The sequence below is a fragment of the Gadus morhua genome, chromosome 23 (assembly GCF_902167405.1).
Source record: "Gadus morhua chromosome 23, gadMor3.0, whole genome shotgun sequence".
Lineage (NCBI taxonomy): Eukaryota > Metazoa > Chordata > Actinopteri > Gadiformes > Gadidae > Gadus > Gadus morhua.
In genome coordinates, this window is record NC_044070.1 from 20,661,910 (window position 1) to 20,682,529 (window position 20,620).

Sequence of the window (20,620 nt, forward strand, 5' to 3'; positions counted from 1 at the left end):
CTGAACGTTGTCTGTAGATAAATGGGCTCCTTCTAAGGTAGCTAAAATATGAAGATTATTATTATTTTCATGGGATTACGCACTAATTAAAACATACTTGTGATTATTCTATTCCTTGTCACACATCAGAGATCACCAACAAACAAGTGGACACACTGACCTATTTAAGAGGCGCAGGACCCAAGCTGAAACATACGCACACACGCACACACACACACACACACACACGCACGCACGCACAAACACCTCCTTCCCTCCCCTGGCCCCTGTAAACACACACTCATTGACACAGACACACACACACTCACACACACACAAACACTTCATACCCTTGCTTGGCCCCTGTACACACACACTAATGGACACACACACACACACACACACACACACACACACACACACACACACACACACACACACACAAACACCTCATACCCTCCCTTGGGCCCTGGACAACCACACACACATAAACACACACACACACACATAAATACACACACACACACACATACACACTTGGGGCTGTGGGGTTTCCCGCCCAAACTGTGTTCTGTCCCTGCTGTTGGCCTGGGTGTTTCGAGGGGGGGGGGGAGGTGGGGGAGGGAGGGGGAGAGGGCGGGTGAGGGGTAGCAGGGTGCCTGCCAGATGACTCCCCTGTCCTCCAATAGGCTGCCATCTGCTGTCTGGCACACACAAAGAGCAGGGTGTGTGTGTGTGGGTGCGTGTGCACGCTTCTGCCTGTCGAGGGGAGGAGCAGCTCTCAGCGCTGTTTGATGTGCTGCTCTTAATCGACGACGGACAAGGTAGAGCCACACACACACTCACAGACACACACACACACACACACACACATGTATTCATAGACACAAGCACATGTATGCACTCGCAAACACACACACACACACACATGTTTCCACAAACACACACACACATGTGCTCATAGACACAAGCACATGCATGCACTCGCAAACACACACACACGCATGTTTTCACAAACACACACACACACGTGCTAACAGTCACACACATGTGCACTCAGAAGCACACACACACTTTTGTTTTCGCAAACACATACACAAGTGCTCACAAACACACACACACACACGTGCTCACAAACACACACACACATCCCCACAGACACACGCACACACACACACAAGCAAACTAACCCTTCGCGTCACTGGCACTGCTGTTTATTTTGGGGTATTTACATATACGTCAATAAAATGGAATACATTGAAAAATTTGAACACGCTAAAATGCTAAATGATTATGATTAATTTTACAGGAAGAGAGAGAAATTGTAATCTGAGGTCTCGATCGTGAGACTCAGAGCTTGGCTGGGTTCGCTTGCGTGGAACGTCTTCCGCGTGGAGGTTTGAGCGGCGCGTCGATAATCCGAAACAATGGCTGGTTTAAGTGGTACAGCATAAGGAGAGGTGCAGAGCACCAATCAGAAGGCCCGGAGCCACAGACCCCCGTTCACCCCTGAGTGGGGGTCATCTTAGAACAAAAGCACTGGTCCTACTAGGGACCAGAGCCATGAAGGACATATTGATCCAGGGCACTGGTCTGACTGGTCTCTGGACCCTCATCGATCATCAAGTCACCGCCCAGAAACAAACTCGTCTTTACCAATATTGCAGTTATCAACGACGCCTTCTGGTAGTGTTTAACACATCGAGGGGACAGAAAGCTGCACCATTTGGGAACTCTGACATGAAATCCACTGAGTTGAACCAATGGAAGAAAAATTAACATCAAGCATTCATTTATTAATGGGCTTCTTTAAAGATTATGGTTTGGCATAAGCTCTGCTCCCCACTTGTTGAGAACCACTGATTAAGTGTGTGGGCGTGTTAGTGTGTGTGTGTGTGTGTGTGTGTGTGTGTGTGTGTGTGTGTGTGTGTGTGTGTGTGTGTGTGTGTGTGTGTGTGTGTGTGTGTGTGTGTGTGTGCGTGTGTGTGTGTGTGGGCGTCATAGTGTGTGTGTGTGTGTGTGTGTGTGTGTGTGTGTGTGTGTGTGTGTGTGTGTGTGTGTGTGTGTGTGTGTTTGTGTGTGTGTGTGTGTGTGAGTGTGTGCGCGCGTGTCCCCCAACATAAGGGTCAGTCCTTGGCTCCCTCCATTCCGTGGGGGCCAACAGGCTGAATGAGGTTGTAAACCAACAGCCCCCTCGGACAAAGGCGCCCGGCGTTAAGTCACGGGTGAGCGGAGCTCTTTAGGCCCACAGCTGACCCTGTGGAGAGGCTTCTTGTTCTGCTCTGGCAGGCTCGTGTCCCCCCCCCCCCCCCACACACACACACACACACACTCACACACACACACACCCATCAGCCCCTAAACACACACACAAACACACGCACACACGCGTGGGTCCAACTCTGAGTGTACATGTGATGAAGAAGGCCCATTTGGATGTCAGTCCCATCTGGGTAAACAACAGAAGTCCCTCTTGGGTCCTGCTGGGGGGGTGGTATTGGGGGGGTCTTGGCCGAGCGGTTTGGGCCGATGCCTTGACGTCTTGTTCTGCCTGTGGAGAGCCTGTCATTAGATTGACGGGCCGGTTAGAAATCGTAATTATGTAGGAGCGGTATGACTGAGTGTTGCACTGGGCCAACTGTTCGAGACACCTGCCGCCATCTTGGATGGGATTGGCCAAGGGGGTTGTAAGAAAGACAAAACAAGGTGGATTTCATGCAAACAAAATGCTTTTTATTTTCCCTCTTTAAGTACATGGTTACAATGGCAGTCAGCAGAAAGTCTACAGGTACCTCGGGGAATGGATCCAACATACTGAAAATACTGTTATACTGTCTAAAGTACGATGCAAGTGTTAAACACGGTAGAAACGACTCAAAGGTTAAAGCGTCATGCGTCGACGACGGGAGAAGGTGGAGACTGCTACGACTGTCCTCTGCGTGAACTTCAAGGTAATCTCAACTACACGGACGCAACGCGGCCAACGGTTAAGAAACAAATATATTACTCCTAGAAATGGAATGTACAGTCCAACAAACAACACAGCAACAACACACACGTTTACAGTATATACACTCAGCTGTCTGACCCATCCAGGCCACCGTAGTACACAAACCGCGGACCTCCTCCAGCACTACCGCTAATGCGTCTAAGCGTCTTTAAACGTCTTTAAACCCTTCGTCTAAGCGTCTTTAAACCCTCGTTTAAAATGTGTGACCTGACAAGATAATTCAGCCCTTTATCGTTTTCCTCAAGACACATAATGCCAGATAATCTTGTCTGCTAAACCCAGATTATAAAGGAAGAGCTGGGCCTAGCATTACTGGAATCCTGGACAATTGTCACCGCCGATCACAGATCGTCAAAGATCAATCCTACTGAAGAGACGGACAAGGTGAGGTCATCACCGGTCGGGGAACACGGAAGCACAGTGCGCTTCAGACACACGTCTGGTTAAACTCGTACGTCTGTTTTTGGGCGGGAGTTAACATGGACGTTTCTGAGTGAGTTTCTCCTCTTGGCTTGGCAGTGGGCATGGAGCTAACCCCCGACATGTTTAGTGTGGAAGGCTTCGGGACTGGTCCGTCCACCATAGAGCTGGAGGGGCCAGAGCCAGGATGGCAGGACATTGTTCCGTTAAATAATAAAGGATAACAGATAAGCAGCTCGATCTTATTTCCTTACAACCATCATCACACTTTGGGGATTTAGACGAGCAACGCATCCGAACCCACACCAGGAGCTAAGTTATCAGCACACACGAACGATGTTATCACGAGTAAACACAATGAGTACAAAAAAGTGCAATTTTGCCTATGATTAGAGGTCTGCAAAGAAATCCTTCTAGATGAACACACACACACACTGATTCAGTGATAGAACTACATGTTATTATTATTAAATGGCGGTGTCTGTTTACAACAAATACTTGTTGTCTCTGGAAGACCAACGTGGATATTCTTCAACAGCGAGGAAAAAAAAGAAAATAGAATTCTTCAATAGTTTCTTAAATTTCTGTTGTTTTTTTCTTTAAAAATAAATAAATTAGTAGACGTTAAATAAATAGCTCAGCCCTCCCTCTGACTGTGAGTCAGTCTCAGTGTGCTCTGACCAGGACATACTGGTCTGTCAGACTCACACAGGAACCTTCAAACTGGTTTCCTCCTCTTTGAGAAAATACAGTTGGCTTTAGAAGTTATCGGTTATTTCCTTATTTTAGAGTGTTTTAAACGGCCATCCTAAGCCAGGATCGACTTCTCCCAAGAATATGTATTGATTCCTAAGATTAAGCCATTTCAGATAAAAAAATCCACAGAGCACTATGGCCTCAGTCCTACCCTTCAACTGGCGAACAAACCATAATTTCTGAAGTGCTAAAACCAGTTTCCCTAAAAAAACCAGCCTTTCTTCATCCAACAGGAAACTCCCTGGTAGTGCAATAATGACAGCTTCCTGTCTCCGTCTGCCAAATACATGATATCCATCGGGATAGCATTCTTCATGAAATAAAACAAAACTGAACGAACACGATAAAAATGTCTCCCTCAAGAACTTTTGCTGATTTGGTGAAAGTTGATTGTTAACATCGTCTGTCGAGATGTGAATCAGCCATGATTTCTGTTCAACTCATCCCCTTCTCCCTGTGTGTGTGCAGTCTGAAATCTGGCAGTTGACCGGTCATTGACGTCCATTCTAATAATCGAGTGCGCAGCCGCTCTTATAGCTACTTCTTTGTTCTGTCAAACACAAGTAAGCCCATACAAACTCCCCTGTGCCCAAAAACTAACGAATCCAGCATTTCGTAGGCATTAACTTGGTTTGGACAAAGCAAAGATACTGTTAGGGGAGAGGTAATGGATGTCAATGGTTGGTCAACTGGCCAGTTTCAGAGCGTGCGTACATCACGAGGGGGGGGGGGGGAGATGAACAGAAATAATGGCAGGCTTCCATCAGGACAGAGAGAACTTTAACAAATATCCTGGGGTCTTACAAACCGTTTAATATCAAAAAGGTGAACTTTTTAAAAAGAAAATAAAGTTAGCACTATTTCCTGATCACACAACATTCCTGTAACCTTTAGTCAACGTGAGTTTTATGGAAGACCTCAGCTCGACAAAGCTTGGAAGACACACCTAATGAACAGCGTTAACATATTAAAAGTCTTCCCTTTCATTCAACAAATATATTAAAAATATTAAGCTCACAAGTAGCCAACGCTAATTATGAACTATCTCTATCTACAGCCGAGAGTATGTGCATGAGGCGTCAACATTAGGGCTGGGCAAAAATTTTTATTTAATTTCAATTTTGCAATATCGATTCATAGGGCATGAGCTAGATTTTTTTCTAATTTTTTTTTTTAGTTGTTACCATTATTATTATTTTTGCACTTTAATAAACAATGCCTTAATGCAATTTTCAGTGATGGATTGTTGTAGATTAAGTACACTTTCACTTGCAATTCCTTTCTAATTTCAAAATTGCACTTTTGAGACTTGAGACAATTTTGTTTACAGCTCAAGTTTAAACTGTCCAATTTACAAGTTTGCACTTACAACCTGTTGTTTAAGATGAAGAGAGCCATTTTCATTATTCAAGAGCAGATTGAATCAAATCGAATCGTGATTAATCGTTTCAGAACCTTATGAATCGAAATCGAATCGATTTAGGAAATTGGCCACGAGACCCAGCCCTAGTCACCATCACAGCAAAACAAAACCAGTACAACCAGTACCCAACTGGTACGAAGCGGAGACACAAACAGACCGAACTACCGGCCAATCGGCGGTTGAGAGGGGGATCTTGGCAGTGACCTAGAAACGGAAAATAATAACGACATTGTATTTGGAGCTGACGTAAGTGGCAGTTGAGTCTGCTCCGTCCAGAAAAAATTATAAAAACCTAGAAACTGAAAAAAGCCCAAAACGTTCCCCACTCCAGATTCAACAGTTTATCCTTCTGCCTCTTGCTGTTGTCGAAAAAGCGCCTCTCGTTGTGACGGAAGAACTTTGTTTCTGTTTCCTTAGCAACAGGGGTGGATGGTGGTGGGGGGGGGGGTGGCCGTTCAGAGGACGAGGGTCCGGGCGGTGGAGCCCGGGATGGGGTAGGGTTTCAGGTACTGCCTGGCCTGCTCTGTCATGATCAGCTGGTCCTCCGTCTTGCCGTAGACCACCGCCTCCCAGTCCTTCCTCTCCTGGGGGGAGAAAGAGAGTCAGGGGGGTCTAACGGACCAGGGACACAGACCAGTGACTGGCTGGTCTTTGTGTGTGTGTGTCTGTGTGTGAGAGAGTGGCAAGACATGATTTTAGAGCCGCGTTGAACTTCCTCGTCGACAGGTCTGTACCCGTCAAGAAAATATGTTGTGTGTCTTTTGTTTTCTTATGTTGTTTGGCTTTATGTCTTAAAACGTGCGTTAATTCTTTCAGCGTTCAGCAGAATGAACGGCTCTGCGCTAGCGAGAGAGGTCTGCGTACCGGCCGCGGCGGGGTCCTGTGGGAGGCCGACATCCTCTTTGTCCTCTGGTTGCCGTGGCGATGCTGAGGGGCCCTGTCCCTCCCGGCCGGGGCCCCTCTCTCCGAGGCGGGCGTCATGAGCAACGAGCTGCTCAGGAGACTCTCCGACGCCACCTGGGAACGTGTCCATAAAGGTTTATTAATAAATACCCTCTCTAGTGTGTTTATATTGTTTAAGACAGTAGCATTGGTGTCAGTTATACTGACGCAAGGAACAATGGTTACTCTTTACGCTCGAGTATAACTGTTAAAAACAAGGCATTGGGTTCGGCTTAGCTCAGGAGGTAGAGCAGATGTCTTGTAACCGAATGGTTGCTAGTTCGAGCCCCGGCTCCTCCTAGCTGAGTGTCGAGGAGTCCCTGAGCGAGACACTTAACCCTAACTGCTCCTGACGAGCTGGCTGTCGCCTCGCAAGGTTGACTCTGCTGTCGGTGTGTCAATGTGCGTATTAACCGATGTAAGTCGCTTTGGATAAAAGTTTCTGCCAAATGCCCTAATTGGAATTGAGATGGTCCTTTGTTAACTGTTGGATCCAGGTATGTATGTTTACTCTTTCAAGAAAGACCGAGCAATCCTTGAGTCTATCAATCGGCATCTCTCAGCTATGATGGGGGGGTGTATCTCAGGCGTGGACCCCCGGAAGCGCAGCAGAGCCAATAGAAACGGCCCCTGAGTGAGCCCTACCTGGGCTGTGTTGAGTGGGTCTTCAAACAGCTCCACGTGGAGGCAGTCTTTCCCCCAGGGGTCCAGAACCAGGGCCTTCCTCACCTTCCTGGCCGGCCCGCTCATCTGAGGGGGGAGACAGACCAACAGAGTCACCTCTACACCCACACCAAGATTCAAACCCTTAGCGCTAAGCCAGGGTCCACTTCTCCCAAGAGTATGTATCGATTCCCTAAGATCAAGCCATTTAAGATAACCAAAATAAGAAAATGAAAAAAATGTTTCCACAGAGAACTATGGCCAGTGTCACACTTCCCTTCAACTGGAGAACAAACCATCAGTTCTGAAGTGCTAAAAACCAGTTTCCCGGAAACCTGTTACATTAGAATCATTACGGTAATTCCAGCAGTTGTAGGTTTTAGAACCACTGCTGTAGTAACAGTGGAATTACCGTAATGGTTCTAAATTAACGGAGGTTTTAGAACCACTGCTGTAGTAACAGTGGAATTACCGTAATGGTTCTAAAGTAACAGAGGTTTTAGCCCAGCTGTGAGCTCATCCTCCACAGACAGGACGGTGTGAGGAGGATAAACGGAGGAAGGGGAGGAACGCCTACGTTGTGTTTCCAGGAGTCGTAGTCCGGCTGGGCGTCCGTCCGGATGAAGATGTCGGCTCCGGTCTCCTGCTTCAGAACCTCCCGGATGTCCTCCTCCAAGAAGGCCAGGGGCTGGGGCTACACACACACACGCACACGCACACACACACACAGACAAACACAACCGTATGAGGTTAGATATCAATCACATTATTAATTAATATCGATAATATTACTAATATCAATTCATATAAGGGATGTGTGTCTAGGGTTTATTTAATCGGAAGCTGATGTGAACAGGGCCGATGTCAATGCCGATATCCATTACTGAGTTTTCAGTGCTATTTTGTTACAGGACTAACATATTTTAGTCGGTTTAAAACCGTTTAAACCGTTGGGTTTACGATAGGCCAATAATATGGCGACCCTCACCTCCATCTTGACCGGCCCGTGCATCTTCTCCTGCGCCGCCAGAGCGTTCTTAAACGGCGTCGGCGTCCTGGGAGTCGGGATCATGACAGTCTTCCGATATTTCGGAGTCCTGGAGCTACGGGAGGCACACAGCGTCCGAAAAAACACAAAGATCGGAATAAAGATCGGTGAACATGACCACGATCTTCAGCGAGAGACGTTATACAAACGGAACCAAACTCGGTACGACAAAAACAACAAAAACGTAGCACACATCTGTCCACACTAAAACACAAACATCGGAATAAAAATCGGGGAACGGGACTACGATCTACAGCGAGCGACGTTACGCAAACGAAACAAAACTCGTTACGACCAAAACGTAGGACCGCCTGTCCCACACTAAGAAGCCTTTTTATCGGTCACTGAAAACGTATTCCGAAGGTTCCTACGTTTGGGCCCGGAGTGTAACTGCGGCCACACTAATAGAGTGTCCCTGACTGGTGGCCCGTACCCCGCGTTCTCCTTCTGGCTCTTGGGCAGGTTGTGGCTGGGCGTGGTCAGCAGACCCTTCTGCCCGCACACGGGCGTGGAGGTGTAGGACGGGTGGTCCAGCCACAGCTGGTCAGCCCCCGACATGTTGAAGAGCTGGAGGGGAGAGAGAGAGAGAGAGAGAGAGAGAGAGAGAGAGAGAGAGAGAGAGAGAGAGAGAGAGAGAGAGAGAGAGAGAGAGAGAGAGAGAGAGAGACAGAGAGGGAGGGAGGGAGGGAGAGAGACAGAGAGGGGGGGAGAGATAGAGAGAGACAGAGAGAAAGAGAGACAGAGAGAGAGAGAGGGGGGGGGGGGGGGGGGGGGAGACAGTGAGAAAGAGAAAGACAGAGACAGAGAGACAGAGAGAGAGACAGAGAGAGGTCAGGTTACAATTTGACTGCAGACGATGGTTGCACCAGATATGGAAACATGCAATCCCAAATGTCCGACCGGGAGCTGAGGTTTCAGACACGTGTTCTGTGAAGTACCTGAAGACCTACTTACACTTACTTTGATTCTAAGACTAGAATCAAAGTAAGTGTAAGTAGGTCATGGTTTCCTGCATGTTCTTTTAAAGTATTTTACAGATTAACTAAAACAACACTGTAACCCTTGAGCTCGTCTCACCCGCGACGGGGAGAAGGGCAGGCCCTTGCTGGGCGTCTTCCTGGGGGACACCTGGACGTTCTCCAGGAAGGACGGACAGGTGCGGTCGCACATGGGGGACTGCCCCGTCCTCCTCCTCACGCGACCCAGGGACGTCTGCCCGGGCCTGGGTGCGTTGGGGCCCGGCGTCGGGGCCCGGCCGGGGCCCAGCGGGGTGCGCTGTTTGCCGAGGCTGCCGGAGACGGCGGCCAAGGCGTGGACGGTGTAGCGGACGTCCTCCTCCTCCTCCTCCTCCTCCTCGTCCTCCTCCTGCTCCTGCTGCTCCGTCGTGGTTCTCTCCTGAGGAGGAGGAGGAGAAGGGGAGTAGGCTCCCTTGGCGTTCCGGGGGGGCGTCCCGCCGTCGGAGAGGTGGAAGCTGGCCACCTCGCTCCACGCCATGGGGTCCTGGAGAGAGGAGCACAGCTGCACCGGGTCTTCAATACGCCCGGTCTCTGTGTCTGCTGGAGGCTGGCGGCGAGCCTCAAAGGCTCCACCGGCGTCCATGTTGGTCATTCACATTCATAATAAGCCACTCTCAGAGGATTTTTCCAAAACATCTTCTCGGCAAAATCAAAGTGTACGGTAAGAAAGTACACGTGTGCTGCACGATTTAGCTTCTAGCTTCTAGAACACTTCCATCAAATCTTTTTAATTAGCTGTAGCCAAGTGCATAATGGCGATTTCTCCGAGATGTGAACCAAGTGTGTTTTCAATGTAACAGTTAAACTGCCGTTTCTCTCTCTCTCCCTCCCATCTCCCCCCCTCCATCCTCTCTCCCGCCTCCCTTCCCACTCCCCCTCCCTCCCTCCCCCTCTCTCTCCCCCCTCCCTCCTCTCTCTCCTCCCTCCCTCCCCTCTCTCCCCCTCCCCCCCTCCCTCCACCTCCTCCCCCCCCACTCACCGAGTCGATGAGCTCCATGGTCTCGGCGAACTCGGGGATGGTGTGCAGGGTGGACAGCACCGTGCTCGCCTCCGCCGCCAGGAACTTGCTGGGGGAGACGGGGAGCGGCCCCGCGGGGGGTCCCTCTCCCTGGTGGGGGGCCCCCCTCCAGGGCCCCGGGGCCTCCTGGTCCTCCTGGCTGCTGGTGCTGCTGGGGGGGGTCCCAGTGGGGGTCAGGGGCCCGTCGGACCAGGAGAAGAGCTGCTGCTCCACGCTCTACAGGGGGTCGGAAGGAGGGGCCGGGGGTTAGAGGGCCGGGCCGTGGACACCCCCACCAGCGGGGAGGCGGGGTCGTGACAGATGCATGCTGGGTAGTGGAGTCCAACTCGTCGACTAGATGCTGAATAGTAACCTTGTTGTTGTTGTAACTCGGGATGTACCAATACTGTGTGTTATTGACGACGCCTCAGTCAACACAGAGCAGGGCTCCAGTGTTTCAAGCCTCAGTTTGGTCAAATTGTTTAGGTTTGGGAGAGTTAGAATAGCTTTTCTTTAGATTTTAATTTGGTTATTTATGGCATGTATTTGACTGATATCCAATTCCAGCATCCATATTAGTACATCCATTAGTTATAATACATCAAAAGTTACTAATACTGTTTGTATTTGTTCCAGTGTTTGGACTTTTCATGAACTCTCATCGACCAATGACATTCACCGTATAATCCCCCTTTTGAGGCTCGACCAATGAGCAGGAACGAATAAGACAGGAAATAGGGTCATGTGATGATGGGGGTACGGAAAGAGGGTTAAGAAACTGTACAGAAAGACAAGGAGCACCAAGAAGAGTTGACAGCCAACCGGCTGAGCATGGGGGAGGCATGTGGGGGGAGGATGGGGGAGAGGGTGGATGGGGGAGGTTTAGTGAGAGCTAGCGGCGGCTAAAGGTTGAGAAGATGCTAATGGAGGGATGGGGAGATTTTTCCTCCCCACATCACAGCCCTGATGTGGGGAGGAAGGAAGGCTAGCTATAGCAGCTACAGAAGCTAACACTACTAGCACGTTTGCTGTGTTGACGCACGTGCACGCAAGCTAGCAAACGTCAGTGCAACATAATTTCGAACGCTGCAAAGAAACTACGCACACTTCCACTACAGCAGGCCAACATTTTCAGCAGGCCAAAAACTACAGCAGGCTAAAAACTACAGCAGGACAAAAACTACAAAAGATCAAAAACTACAGCAGGCCAAAAACTACAGCAGGCCAAAAACTACAGCGGGCCATAAAATACAGCAGGCTCAAAAAATGACAACACGCCAAAAAGCTACAGTGGGCCAAAAACTACAGCAGGCTAAAAACTAAAGCAAGACTAGAACTACAGCAGGCCAAAAACTACAGCGGGCCGACGGGCGCCAGAGGGGGGCTCTTACGAGGGGGGGGGCCCGTCGCTGGTCGTCGCGGCGACGGACCTCAGTCTCTGCTGACATAAGCAGCAGCTCGAGCTCTTTGATTCGCTGCTCTCTGTCTGGGTCGTCCAGGGAGCTCGGCTGAAGGAGACACACCGAGAGAGGAGAGAGGAGAGGAGGAAGGAGGAATCAAGGAGGAGAGGAGACCAGGGAGGAAAAAGAGAAGGTTTTACACATTCATTAATTATCAGATTGAATCTTATCGTCCACCTCCGGGAAGAAGTAAAGAGGAGAAGTTTACATTCTGGATTTGAAGACAAAGGTTAGTGATTTGAAGTTTGAGTGAACCCCCAGTTTCTGCTCGATTTCGAACAATATGCGATAAAAGTCGATAGTTTTGGGCTGTGTAATCCCTATGGTTACGACCCACGGTAACTTTGTTCTACTCTTGTAGTACCGTCGTTATTCATAAGTCTTAAAATCAGGGATGTTGGTTATGACATGCCCCCTACACCGTCGTTATGACGACGAAGAGTTTACTCAGAGTCACAAGAAGAACGCCACCTGCCTTCAGAGCAGAGTGGAACGATCTCAAACTGTTAAAAACATCGGTTAATTACTCCCCTTATTTCAGTAACGGTGATAAAACGGCATTGACTACTATGTTGAAGATCATATCAGACATGTGACCGCGTTTAAAACTTAACAAAAGACGAATTTTGGGTTCACTCTCCCTTTGAATAAATAACAGCTGCAGCAGTGGAAGAAGATCCAAAGAGGTGACGGTGACACGTAGAAACGGTGACACACAGACACAAGACCCACGTGAACCAGACTCACCGAGAGGAAGCCAGAGGAGTCCAGCAGGCTCTCGATCAGGTGTCCGGTGTGCTGGTCGTAAGGATATCCGCCCATCTACATCACACACAGCGGGATCACACACAGCGGTCAATACATTTCATTTTTATAAATGTAATTCAGCAGATGGTTTTATCCAAGGAGCCTTTCAAGTGAGGTGTGTGAGTGAGTGAGTGCGTGCGTGCGTGCGTGCAGGCGTCAGTGTTGTTGCGGGCGCGAGTGTGTGCTGTAAATCTGAGTGTGTGCTTCTGTGTGCTTCTGTGTGTGCGATGTGCGTGTGTTAATCAACCCAGCGGACCTGGTTGGGGCCGGTCAGGGCCAGGGGGCTGTGGTCGCAGTGCTGGTGATCCGACGGAGGAGGTGGTGGGGGAGGAGGAGGCGGAGCCGGGGGACAGGGCCTGTGCTGGCGTCTCTTGGCGTGGGAGGAGGAGGAGGAGGAGGAGGAAGAGGAGGAGGAGGAGGTGAAGGGTCGGCAGCCGTCCTGCAGATACCCCTCCTGCTCCACCTTTCTCCTCATGGTGGAGTTCCAGTGGTTCTTGATGGAGTTGTCCGTCCTGTGTGTGTGTGTGTGTGTGTGTGTGTGTGTGTGTGTGTGTGTGTGTGTGTGTGTGTGTGTGTGTGTGTGTGTGTGTGTGTGTGTGTGTGTGTGTGTGTGTGTGTGAGAAAAGGAAAGTCATGTTCAGTTTCATGTCTACATCTGCACTAGAAAACCTTCATCATCGTATTGAATTGATCAAAAAGTAATCCCTGACCACATTTGCTCAAGACCTTACCACAATGTTCGACTTTTGCTAATATTTAATCCCAACATTTCAAAGTAAACAAAGCCACTGAACAGGTTGTGGGGAGTGGAGTCCCCACATCCTGTTCAGTGGCTTCAAAATAAAAGCGTGGCTGTCAGGCAGGGGGGGGGCTCTGACCTGCCGGGCAGCAGCTTGGAGATCTCGGCCCAGCGGTTGCCCAGCCTCTTGTGGGCCTGGTAGATGACCCGGTCCTCCTCCTGGGTCCAGGAGCTCTTCTTCACCTCGGGGTTCAGGTGGTTGTGCCAGCGCTCCCGGCACTGCTTGCCGATGCGGCCCTGGAGGTGCTTGGCGATCACCGACCAGCGCTTCGGCCCGTACTTATGGACCAGGTCGATCACCTGGGAACAGGGGATCGACAAGAAAAGAGGGATTACGGCCAATCTGGCAACGCTGGCCAATCAGCCAATCTGGCAACCCTAACCCTTCTCATTGAAGAAGAAAACGTCCTTGTCCTTTCATGAAGATTTGCCTTTTTTTTTTTTTTTCTTTATTAATCCGAATGTTCATAACTAACACATTCTGGGCCAGCACACACAAAACTCTTTATACATTCTGTGAATATTTGCCTTTTTTCTTTTTCCTTAATAATGGAAAAGTTCATTACTAAACAATCTGGGTACAGAAACTGCCACCGCAAAAGCTTGAATGAATGTAAACTTCTTTATACATTCTATAAACATTTGCCTTTTTTTATATTCCCTTATTAATACTACAGTTCATAACAAACCAATTCTGGGTCAAGACCTGCCACACTGACTGCTTGAATGAATGTTAAATGAATGTTCACAAGGCTAACATGGAAGTAAGACAGAACACGCTGGCTGTGAGAGACTCTGAGGTCACCCGTCAGCTCTCGTTATTGATAGCTGAGCGTGTGTTTGTGTTTCCGTCCCGATGCCAACAAGGGGGGGGGGGGGGGGAACGGGATGACGAAGGAATGCCCGACATTCCGTCAGAGCCGCGTGCCGTATAAGGAAAAACGCTCTCAGACACGGAGATGGCTTTGGGCCCTGAGTCTGGCCCTCAGAGCTGGCCCCTCTCAAACCAGAGCCCTGGCAGGTCTGAGTTGAGCAAAGCCATGAGGTAGTGGAGCATTCGCATCGCCAAGAAAAGCTAAACTCAGGCCCCGGTCGAGAATTTTGGCGCCAAACCTGTCCGGCCCGTCTTTTTGGCGGGAACCCGTAGGGCCAGTTTTCCGCGGAGGAGGGTAACAGATTTACCCTTTCTTTACATTCTTTTTTACATCCTCCTCCTTCCGACTGTAAACCTTTTATTGTCCTTCCAGATACTTCCACAGGATCGGTTACTCCCCTCCGCCCAGAGGAGGCTGGGGGAGGAGGTGGAGGAGGAGGAGGTGGAGGAGCCACGCCCTGCGTCTCCTCTTACCTTCTGGTCCTCCTCCTTTGTCCAGGGTCCTTTCACCAACTCGGGGTTCAGCACCTTCTGCCAGCGATGCTGACACTGGCCATCTGTCCTCCCCTGTGACACAAGGACACCGTCATCAGGAACAGCACGTCATTACGGCACACTGTAGGCACCACCGCCACTGGCACCACCACCTCCACCACCACCTCCACCACCACCTCCACCAATACCATGGCCAGCACCTCGTCATTACGGCACACTGTAGCCCCCAGCCACCACTGCCACCACCTCCACCAGCACCACCTCCTCCAACACCACCACCTGCGACAGCACCTTATCATAACAGCCCACTGTAACCTCCAACACCACCATCACCTCCTCCACCATATCCAGAACCTCCACCATCACCATCATCTCCATATCCATCACCCTGACCACCACCTCCTCCACCACCACCTCCACCACCACCTCTTCCACCCCTTCCACCTCCACCACCACCACCACCACCACCACCACCACCACCTTCACCTCCTCCACCACCACCGCCACCACCACCTCAACCTCCACCTCCTCCACCTCCACCCACTCCACACCCACTTCCACCACCACCTCCACCACCACCCCCTCCACCACCACCTCCACCACCACCTCCACCACCACCACCTCCACCACCACCACCACCTCCACCTCCACCACCACCGCCATCGGCCTCACGCTCTCCCCGCTCTGACAGCTGTGGTGGGGTGACGCCCCACTGAGCTAATCACCCCCCCCCCCCCCCGGTGCTAATGTGATATGTCTCTAATTAGCGCAGAAGCTAGGGCTAATGGATCCTCGCGGGCTAATGGGCCACACAGGGTGTTGTGTCTGGTGGCGATACACACCGAGAGGAATCAAAAAGTAAATGTTATGAAATGCTGTTTAACAAGTGACCAGTTATATGATTACTGATGTTTAGCCTGGGGACTAAATATTTGAACGTGAAAGGAAAGTTAACTAGTTGGCTCATATTAGCCACATTTTGTTAGGAACTTGTCGGACTTTGAAACCAAGCATTGGGAAGCAGGTTCTGCCAATCCTGAATTAGCCAATATCGAATTACATAATACAGTTTGTCCTGACCTAATTACTTTCAAAACCATCCAATTTGGGAAGCAAGGTTTGGTCTGAAAGTCGCCTTTATACGTCAACGCTCCAACTGTTCAGTTGGAGCATCTTGTAGACCAAGATGAGTTATTGATATAACAGGCCCAGAGCAGGTAGGGAGGGTAGAATGGGGATCTCTTCCAGGACTTCACGCTACTTACTGTAAAATGTCCGGCTATTACTTTCCAAGAGTCGGTGCCGTTCTGCTCCACTAACTTCTTCAGTTTGTCATCCTGGGAATAAACAGAGAGAATCAGAGTTTACTACACAAGATACCAACCAGTGTCTGGGATATACTTCTGTCCATTTGATCGGCGTGATCGGGACCACAGTACAAACTTCTGAATTTCAACATCGTTATTAATTTAGATTGTGAGTGTTTCTCACATTTACATAAAAATGAAACCCATCCGTACCTCCCTCTTCTCTTCTTACCTCCCTCTCCCTCCCTTCCTCCCTCTCCTCTCCCCTCCATCTCCCCTCTCAAACCCATCACTCCAGCCCCGTGTCCGTCCCTATAGCAGGTGATCAAGGCTTGAGGAAGCACGTGGGATTTCCTTCCCAAGATCTAAAAGAACTCCGGACCGTGTTTGGCTCTCAAATGCCCTGACCGTGTTGGAGATCACCCATTGAACTACTGCGTAGTGGTGTGATATCTCTCTATCTCCCTAAGCGGTGTTTGCGCTCGGCACAGATTAGACATTCGGCACAGATTACCGATTACAAATGTATTATTGACGTAATTTGGTCGATACCCTTAGTAAGAGTCTGATACACCCCCCCCCCCTTATTGAGGTAGCAATAGTGAACAAGGGAAATCAAACGGAAATTTAGATCATGTTTTAATCATTTTAGTTAGCGTACCAGATGACCAGAAAACAGAAACAAACTGGGTACCAGTACAATCCACCGCTCCACACCATTGAACCACAGCTAGAGTCTAGGGGCTACGGGCTGGACCCCTGGGGCGGGTTAGGGTCAGGGGTTAGGGTGATCACCCACCTCATCCCGGGACCACTTGACTTTACACAGCGGCCTCTTGTCCTTGCTCTTCTCTCGGCTCTCCGGGTCGGTCGAGTGCAGATCTTCATCCTCTTCATCACTGGAAGACAACACGGCCGTCAGGGGGAACAGTTTCAAACCTTCAGCCACCGATCCAACCGTCAAACACGTGACGTGTTTGATGGTTGACGTGTTGACGTGTTTCCCATGTCATTTCTTTGTATAAAATGTAACACCTTTGTCGTGATGCAATGAAATATGACACTTTCAACACTTTCAACACTTTTAAAAATTTGCAGAGCACAGTGTGTAAGTTTAACTACAATGTAAACTAGCTCGGTTGTGTTCTGCTCCACCAATTGACAGACAACTTTAGAAACATGACCACTCCATACAGTGGCGCTTTTGCAAAACATACAAAGTAGCGTGTTTTCTCATTTGTGAAGGAGAAAACACAACGCGACAGTGGAGCACGTCCATCGCACAGTATTGTCCAGCGACGCTGAGCAGAAAAACCTCCACTGAAACCTCGGTGCAAACCGTGGTACATAAAGACATAGAGAACTTGGAAGTTGTGCACTATACTATGACCCTGCAGCGAGTGGCCAACCCGGCCCACATCACATGTGATGTCACCTCAGCCCCCGCCACATGGCACGGCCAGGGTTGTTATTGTTAGAGACGGTATCTATGGTAACGCAAAGAACCATGGGAAGGAATTGCCTCAGCGGTGTTCGTATAAATCTTGTGGCCGAGTAATACCGTATCCAGGACCGAGAGCTGGGATAATATACCCCACTGCAATACACACTGCTGCGCACACACATCCTTAATCACACACACATCCTTAAATACACACACACACATCCTTAAACACACACACATCCTTAAACACACACATACATCCTTAAACACACACTCAAATACATCGTGCACACACGCACGCACACATACACAGGCACCCACACTCACACAGAGGCACACACACTCACACGCACAGAGGCACTTACACACACACACACACATTCACACACACACACACATACACAACCTTAAACACACAAACACATACACATAAACATCATTGCACACACACAAACACACACACATCCTTAAATACACACACACACACACACACACACACATTATTGCACACATACACACACACAAACAAACACAAACCAAGGACTCATATAGTATCTTGCCATGAAAGAGCTGAAACTGGCAGAGTAATATGGTCTATTGATCTCGCAAGCACAATTAGGGAAATGAGAGAGTGAGCCTGGGCCTCTCTCTCTCTCTCTCTCTCTCTCTCTCTCTCTCCTCTCCCTCTCCCTCTCCCTCTCTCTTTCTCTCTCTCCCCCCCCCCCCCCCTGGTCCAAGAGCAGGGGGAAAGAGGTGCTCCCACATCAAAAGGCCCTTTCTCCTCTGGAGGTGTTTCACTGGGAGGAGGAGGAGGAGGAGGAGGGGAGGAGGAGGAGGGGAGGAGGAGGAGGAGGAGGAGGAGGAGGGGAGGAGGAGGAGGAGGAGGGGAGGAGGAGGAGGAGGAGGAGGAGGAGGGGAGGAGGAGGAGGGGAGGAGGAGGAGGGGGGGGGGAGGAGCTGAGGAACATGTCATAACTAACGGTCTGAGGCCCATCCAGACCTTCAGACTCATCTGGCGTCTATACTGAACATTACCAGGACGTCAAGGGTTCAAACCTCAAGCTGGGGACACCGCTGTATTTCACCCCCCCCCCTCCTCACACCCACCCACACCCCCCCACCCAGGAGACACAGAGGTGGGGGTGGGGGAGTGGGAGGGGGGACACTGAGGTTGGGGGGTGTGGGTGAGGAGGGGGGGTGAGAGAGGGGTGTAGGGATGGAGGGGGTAACACAGAGGTGGGGGTGTGTGGGGAGGGGGGGGGGGGGGGGGGGGGGCGAGGAGGTGGGGGAGGGGGGTGGGCGACACGCGCCAGCCTGTTCACAGCCTGTTATGTCATCAGGGTGTATGAATGCCCAGCCCTCAATCAGAGCATAAATCATTCATTGATGGATTCATTTGCATGCAATTCATGATTGTGCACTCTTTGTCTAATTTATTCTTTTAGGGCCAACATTGATTTAATTTCTTTATTTATTTTTACCTTTATTTACTGTATTACGGTACTGAATGTTTATATTAAGATTATTTCATTTGTTATTAGCCTATTGTTGATTTTTTTCAGACTGCAAAATCATTAAATTGGTAGATGAAACTATTATTATTGATTTATTATTAAATTATTAATACATTAATAGGAACGCTGAATTAAACTGTTTCTGATGAGCATCTCGCTGTAAAAGGACAATAGGGCGATAAACAAAGCAGAAACAAAAAACTAGCTGCTGTATCACTTTCCAGTAGCCTAGTGTGTGTGTGTGTGTGTGTGTGTGTGTGTGTGTGTGTGTGTGTGTGTGTGTGTGTGTGTGTGTGTGTGTGTGTGTGTGTGTGTGTGTGTGTGTGTGGCTCTATTTAGACGCTGCTAAAGGTTATACAACCTATTTACTCTCATTCATGCTATTTATTACACAAAAAAACTCCTCTATCGTTTACCAACACAGGATGGTATAGACCTCCTGGTACAACGGGGATGTTAAGGGCTCCTGCTTTACTCTATGAGCTCTACTTTGTCCTGAGCACGGATCCACAGCAGGTGCACACCGGACCCGAGATCCGAGAGTACATCTGACAGACCCGAGACGACGTCAACCAAACGGCTCACAAGCATTTACACAAAACACGTATGTAACAGCGTACATGTCTGCAACATGTATATTTAACAACTAAAGGGGCGCACTTGAACCACTGACAGCCTCGCGGTGCGGTTATTGACGGCGTATTGACGCGCTCACCTGCGCGTCTTGACGTGGTCCATGATGACAGCCCGCTGCGGTGCGGAACGCTTTGTGAAGGAGACGAATGGTAGGAGACGGTCCTCTTCTAGAAGTCCACATGAGCTGAGTGTTGACGACGCGCCATCCTGCAGTCCACACCATTACGCACGAACCGCTCCTACTGTAAAACCATTGTTTTGGTCATTCAACACCCGTCCAAATAGACGTTGGTGTATCCCCTACTAAAACAGATTCGTTTATCTAGAAAGAACACGTTTATCTAGACCCGCGCGTTTATGGTCTGATTAGTAATAAATAAACTCCGAATGGTCCGCGGTGGTGCACGCCTCGCTGCGCTGCACTGTCTCCCTCACTGGTCTCAACTCGTCCTCCGAGGCATTATCATTTTTGTTCATCCCGCCGAATCCCGCCGACCAGCCTTCTTCCAGAGGGGGTTTGAATCTGCGCAGGCGGCCTCTGCTCCCATTGGCCAGGAAGGGGGGAGCGAGTCCTGGGGGGAGCGATTAAATGCGGCTGGGTCTGAGCGCCTAACGTGATTGGCTCACTCCCGGGAGCCAATGACGTCAGGTGCTCCCACCCAGCGCATTAAATCATAGTACCTTTTCTGTCACCTCTCCACTGAACAGCTCTATTCATAAGGCGAACCCAGGGCATGAAATGAGCCCGTTGTCTCTGCTAGGTGAGACTGAAGTCGTTCAAATAGTGTGCACTAAATAAATAATGTGTGTTTAGGAGCAGAGGAAAAACATAGCATAGAATAAAACATGGACACACTTTAATGTAATGAATGAAAGAGTTTAGAGAGCGTTACTAATTCCGAGAGTATGTCCCTGCACATGAAGTGATGCCAATTTACAAACCAATATAAAATACAAACCAGTATATGCACATGATAGGAATGGTGAAGTGACAGGCAGGGTGCACAATGCGAGATGGTTGTGAAAGTTTG

At 49.5% G+C, this 20,620-nt stretch overlaps 1 protein-coding gene and 1 long non-coding RNA gene across 3 annotated transcripts; one reads left to right on the forward strand and one right to left on the reverse strand.

Moving 5' to 3' along the window:
- Positions 1-2,686: 2,686 nt before the first annotated feature.
- mybl1 (v-myb avian myeloblastosis viral oncogene homolog-like 1) lies at positions 2,687-20,106 on the reverse strand. 2 transcript variants are annotated; one of them, XM_030349764.1, is made up of 16 exons: positions 19,669-20,106; positions 16,796-16,895; positions 15,955-16,026; positions 14,669-14,761; positions 13,400-13,620; positions 12,778-13,033; positions 12,462-12,536; positions 11,646-11,762; positions 10,237-10,491; positions 9,319-9,759; positions 8,675-8,808; positions 8,182-8,296; positions 7,771-7,887; positions 7,176-7,280; positions 6,453-6,605; positions 2,687-6,172 (listed from the first exon to the last, which is right to left on the reverse strand). In XM_030349764.1, the coding sequence occupies exons 1-16, from the start codon at positions 19,689-19,691 to the stop codon at positions 6,044-6,046; spliced, it is 2,406 nt and encodes an 801-aa protein (XP_030205624.1). In that variant the 5' UTR covers positions 19,692-20,106; the 3' UTR covers positions 2,687-6,043. The 2 variants fall into 2 exon arrangements, with proteins under 2 accessions (XP_030205624.1, XP_030205626.1); XM_030349766.1 differs by lacking the exon at positions 11,646-11,762.
- On the forward strand, positions 11,769-15,114 carry LOC115537769 (uncharacterized). Its single transcript, XR_003974870.1, has 3 exons — positions 11,769-11,943; positions 12,373-12,518; positions 14,694-15,114. It is a non-coding gene; the product is annotated as an uncharacterized LOC115537769 (long non-coding RNA).
- Positions 20,107-20,620: the final 514 nt, after the last annotated feature.